Source organism: Lycium barbarum, chromosome 4 (genome assembly GCF_019175385.1).
Source record: "Lycium barbarum isolate Lr01 chromosome 4, ASM1917538v2, whole genome shotgun sequence".
Classification (NCBI taxonomy): Eukaryota; Viridiplantae; Streptophyta; class Magnoliopsida; order Solanales; family Solanaceae; genus Lycium; species Lycium barbarum.
This window is the reverse complement of record NC_083340.1, coordinates 91448544-91454473: the sequence shown is the minus strand read 5'-3', so window position 1 is coordinate 91454473 and position 5930 is coordinate 91448544. Positions and strand designations below refer to the sequence as shown.

At 37.6% G+C, this 5930-nt stretch overlaps 1 protein-coding gene across 1 annotated transcript; it reads right to left on the bottom strand.

The window, feature by feature from the left end:
* Nucleotides 1-678: 678 nt before the first annotated feature.
* LOC132637596 (uncharacterized) lies at nt 679-2777 on the bottom strand. The gene is made up of 4 exons (XM_060354663.1): nt 2401-2777; nt 1992-2316; nt 1608-1835; nt 679-1515 (listed from the first exon to the last, which is right to left on the bottom strand). Exons 1-4 carry the CDS (start codon nt 2775-2777, stop codon nt 679-681), a joined length of 1767 nt encoding a protein of 588 aa, XP_060210646.1.
* Between the last annotated feature and the right edge of the window lie 3153 nt (nt 2778-5930).

Genomic DNA, 5930 nt, shown 5'->3' with positions numbered 1-5930 from the left:
GCTCCATAATGTCTACATGATCACTACAGGCATTGCTCTATACATAGGCTGCAATTTTGGTTTTATCTCAGCAGACCACCATGCCATGATCATTTGATGTAGACCAACTCCATCTGTGGGGATACCTGCACAAAAAGCAAAGAACTTCCATAACTTGACAGCTATGGAAGATTTTAGAAATAAATGGCCCACAGTTTTGTCCTGATGCTCCTCACAGCACCAGCATCTTGATGGTATATAGATCATCATCTTTTTTAACATATCATCTGTAGAGATTCTTCCTTTCCACACTCTCCACATGAAAAAACTTATTTTTATTGGTAGCCCTTTCTCCCACATGAAGTTATAACTTGTTTGTTTGCTCTCTCTGTGTCTGAGAAACTCCCATGCAGATTTAACTGAGAATCTGCCATTTGTTTCCAGCATCTTCTTCTTCAATTGGTACTTTGATATTTTCCTTGATATGTTGAGCCAATTCCTGATCTAGAGTGACTGTTAACAGTTCCATGTTCCATTCCCTATTCTACACAAACTATCTAACCTCTATTTCTTCTTCTCTAGCAGCATCAGGAATGATATAATATAGTGCCCCCAGCCTTGTCCAATTCTCATACCAGAAACTTGAAGTTCCATTTCTCAGATACCAAAATATCTGTGGCTCAACTGCATCTCTTATATTTACCATTTTCTTCCATATGTGAGATCCTCCTCTCTCCAATGCATTGTAGGATGCCATTTCTTGCAGTATTTGTTCAGCATGTAGCTACCCCATAAGCTTCTTCCACATCTGAAATTCCACCACAACTTAGCAAATAAAGCATTAGATATATCAGTTAGTGATCTAAGACCAATTCCTTCTTCATCTTTTGGTAGACATAATTTGTCCCATGCCACCCAATGTTTTCTTTTCACCCCTACTGTATTGCTCCAAAAGAATTTGGTGAAAATCTTGTGCAGTTGCTTTATCACCGCAGAAGGAGGATTCATAGCTGATAGTAAATATACTGGAATGGTTTGCAACACATGATTGACCAGCACATATCTACCTCTAAAAGATAACAGTCTGTTTTGCCCAGACAGAATCCTTTTCATCACTTTTTTGATCAAATCCTCATAATATATCAATCTCCTTCTACCATAAAACACAGGACAGCCTAAATATGTGAAAGGAAAGGATCCATGTCTCATCTTAGTATGTCTTTTAATCCTGCTATTAACTCTGGCTGAGACCTTGTGATGAACATAGTAACAACTTTTATCAGTATTGACCAGCTGTCGTGAAGCCTTCTCATAATTCCTCAATCTCCTCATCATTTTCTTTAAAGAATATCCATCCCCAGAACAGAATAATATTGTGTCATCAGCATAGGATAGGTGATTGATTTGAGGACTCCATTTTGGCATTCCATAGCCTATGAAACTTGGCTTCTCATGTAACTTATTCAGACTCCTTGTTAAGACCTCTGCTGCTATAATGAATAATGTAGGAGAAAGTGGATCACCTTGCTTTACCCCCTACTTGATCTGAAAAAACCATGACTTTGACCATTGCTTAATACTGAATACCAGTTGTTTGAAAGCAATCTCCATACTAAATCAATGAGAACCTCTCCAAACTCAAATTGTCTCAATACTTTAGTCAAAAAAATCCAGGAGAGTCTATCATATGCCTTTGCCATGTCTAATTTGATCACCACATTAGTATGTTTAGCTCTCAAGTTACTATCTCTGATGATCTCCTGTGCCAGTAATATGTTTTCTGCAATGCTCCTTCCTTTCACAAATCCTGTCTGATTGTGAGAAATCATATTAGGAAGAACTTTTGCCAATCTATTCTGCAGTATTTTTGACAGTATCTTATTGGAGAAAGAGCTGAGACTAATAGGCCTAATATCACTAAAAGTAGTAATCACCTCGTTCTTTGGTAACAAAACCAAATTAGTATATGTGATGAATTGTGGTATCTCATATCAACAAATGAAGGCTCTAACCATTTGAATCACATCCAGCTTGATAACCTCCCAACACTTCTGATAAAACTGTCCTGTGAATCCATCAGGCCCACTAGCACTGTCCCCATTGAGTGAAAACACAGCATTCTTTACTTCACTTTTAGATGGAAACTCTTCCATATTCTTTTGTTGTTCTTCAGTTATCAATTTAGGAATATTTTTCAACAATGCATAATCCCCTCCTGAATTTTCTTCACTAAACTGTGACTCAAAGAACCTGATTGCCTCAGAACCAATATCTACTTCATTTTCCAACCATGTACCAGAAGGATCTTGTATTCTTTTCAGAGTTAGTTTATTCCTCCTGCCCTTCACATATGAATGGAAGAATTTTGTATTTCAGTCTCCATCATTGAACCATTTCATACCAGCTTTCTGCTTCCAATACCCTTCCTCCAAGTGTAAAAATCTGGTTAGTTCAGCTTGTGCTTGATGTAACAACATTCTATTCTCCCTTGAAGCATTATTTTCAAACTCCAACTCCTTCACCTTTATAGTATCTTCAATAGTGGCAATCTGCTGAAATATATTCCCATATGTGCTCCTGCTCCATTGAACCAGTGCTCTTTTAAGTTTCTTTAACTTGTGATGAAATACATAGAATGGATTTTCACAGAAATCAGCAGTCCAATTCTCCCTTACCACCTCCATAAATGTATGATTCTTTGTCCAGAATTTAAGAAACTTAAAAGATTTGACAATAGGATGTGCATTGCTGCTACACTCAAGATGTAGTGGTGCATGATCAGAACCATGTCTATTCATATGAGTCACTGCTATGGATGGCATGATATCTAACACTTGCTGATTCACCAGTATTCTATCTAACCTTTTGAATATGCAATCTTTTTCAGTCCTCCCATTCCACTATGTGAATTTACTTCCAGTGAATCCTACATCAATCAAACCACAACTTTGTATACAGGAAGAAAAATCCAAAGTCTCATTGGATGAGACTGGAAGGCCACCTTGCTTCTCCTCATCAGACACTATGACATTAAAATCCCCTCCTATTATCCAACGAAGGTCTTGCTGATTTGCCAAGTCTACCATATCTTCCCACAACTCCTCCCTCTCCTGTCTATCACATTTAGCATAGACTACTGACACCAGCACTGATTGATTAAAGGATGAGTGAGTTAGTTGCAAAGTAACTTGCTGTTCTGATTCAGATATAACTACACCAAGCCATTCACCTGTCCAAAAAATCCATATTTTTCCTGAACAATTCACCTTGAAATTTTGAAAGCCTAACTTCCTTCTATACTCTTCAATAGCAATAGGATATTAAAAAGGTTCCATTAGGCCTATGATAGAATAATGAAATCTCCTCTTTAGTTCAATTAACCTCTCAAAAGATTTCTGAGTGTTAACTGACCTAATATTCCAAAATAAAGCTTTGTCTATCATTGAGAATTATTAGTTTTGTTCTTACTCCTCCTTGTTGAAACTCCTGCCACTGGAATACTTGTACTTCTGACAGGTTTTTGTTTATTTGTTCCCTGTTTCAATTTCTGCACACTTCTAGGGGATAAATCTGCCTCTTTTGCTATATCCTCAATGTTCTGAGCTAAATTTTCCTCATCTTGGCTATTGAGATCAGCTTGGGCCTGTATCTCCTCTTGATTTCCATGTTGTGAAATCTCTACTTGTTCCATAGGCAAGATGCCAGAAATATTACTCTCTGGTGGCCTTGTACCTTCTTGTCCTTCTTTTCCTTGATTATCCTCCACTTCCTCCTCTGATATTGGAGTCCCATCATGATCATCATCCTCCTACAACACATCACCTAACCTGTTTTCTTCCTCCAGATTTTTGTTGATTAAGATGTCACTAGTTTCTTCTGAATCATGTTCCTTTTCTTGACTAAATGTACCTGAGGTCACCTTAGACACCTGCTGAGATAACATCTCCCCTTTATCATTGAGTTGTTTACCAAAATGCTTCTCAATCCATTCCTTTGCTGATATCCTCTCCACCTTTTTTAATTAATCTATTTGTTTTTCCTTTGATTCTTCCATCTGCTTTTCCTTGACCCTCTCATTATTGTCTACAATTTGCTGCACTGTAACAATTTGATTAGAGCATCAGACATATTTGCTACAACACCTGAGGATTTCTGCACATCAGTCACATCTACTATATCCTCATATGTATTCTGCGATGCTTCATATTGATTATTTTGCAGAGTTTTATTCTCCTTTGGTTTCCAAGCATTTTCATCATATTTACCTCTATGAAAGTGCCTGTTATTCCTTTGTTTTCCTTTCTTCTCCTTGAATCCATCATCATCATTTCCCTCTGCAGGCTGTACCTTGTCCGCTATTTCCTTCCCTTTCATTATGTTACCAATTGTCCCTTTGTACTCCTTAATATCAGACCTGCTATTTTTTGCATTCTTTTGCTTCTTATTCTTCCTTTGATCTGCCTTACTGTTTTCCTCCTGTTCTTTGTCTGAGCTTTGTTCTTCATCCTTGGGATACAATTCTGGATGAATGACATAGCAATCTTGCTCATTAGGTCCTTGAAGTTTTGCAGTTTTTGCAGTACTTAGGAACGTAATCATAATTGATCTTTATCCATTTATCCACAATCTCCCCAGTACCCTTCTTCTTCATTCTTATATTGATTCTCTTTGGGAATTCTCCAAGCAAGTCTACTTCTACCTTCACTCTCGCACAACTTGGCTTGGTTTTATTGGCCGTGGCTATATGAACTTGTAGGGGCTTTCCAACAGCAGAGGCAAGTGAAAAACCTGCTTCTTCCACAAAATAGTTAGGAGGTAGTGATGGGAATGATATCCATGCAATTGCAATCTTCGTTTCCTCCTCTGGATCAAACCATGGATCCCATTTGAAAGTACGCATGGGATAGGACCAGTTCTTATGCATAATGTAATATGCAGGTTTGGACAATAAGGTCACGTAATCTTCTAAAGAAGAAGCACATATTAGTACATATCTATTGCTCAACAAGCCGATAATAGACTCTCCTTTCAAACCACATTTCTTTGGAATTAATGTTCTCAAATCTTTCACGTCAGGCCAGCCATATGAGAATTTCCCCACGACAGCATACTGTAGCTTTTCCTTAATAATCATCTACTCAATCTCTTCTTTATCCCATACTACCATGGGTTGTCCATGCAAATATGTAATAGTCTTCATGGGTAAAGTAGGGTTGTACGTAGTAGTAGAATTATTAGGGTTAAGGGCGATTGCATAAGTTTGGTTCGGTAAGAGGTGAGTAGGTTGTGTAGGTACTGTTGTGTTATTCTGGACAGCCATAATAGGCGGCTGTCCAGTGGTCGGAGAGGCATTGTCGCCGTGAAAAGGTTGGAAGTTATTAGGGTTTCGGCTAGGTTTAGGGTTTCGGCTTAGAGAGGTGATGGTGGTGGAATAGATCCAAGAATAGTTAAATTTTGTTGACTAGGAGTTGGGCCGGTAGGCTTCATGGGCCTAGTTAGTTTTGGAAATTCAGCCAAAGCTGAATACCTGTTGTCAGGTTTTCTATCGGTTTTTTTTAATGGGGGATGTTAGTGCTCCTGGCCTCATGGTTGCCCCGTAAAAATTCCCTTGTAAGAAAATCTGGTAAAGAGTTTTAATCTCCTTTTATAAATTCAATTTCAAAATCAAAACTGGATAATAATTCTTGCCATCTAGCAAAAATCTATTTTGAAACAAGATTCTTAACATCTTTTTGTAAATTTTCTTTAGCTTATTTATAATCAACTCTTAGTAAAAAGTTCTTGTTTATCAAGTCATCTTGAAACTTTGTAATACATAGTACTACGGATAAAATTTCTTTTTTGACGGTACTATAATTATTTTGTGCAGGATTCCATATCCCTGAGGTGAAACGAACTAATTGTTGTGGAGACTCTATAGAGACTCTTTGTTTAAGAATTCCACGATATCC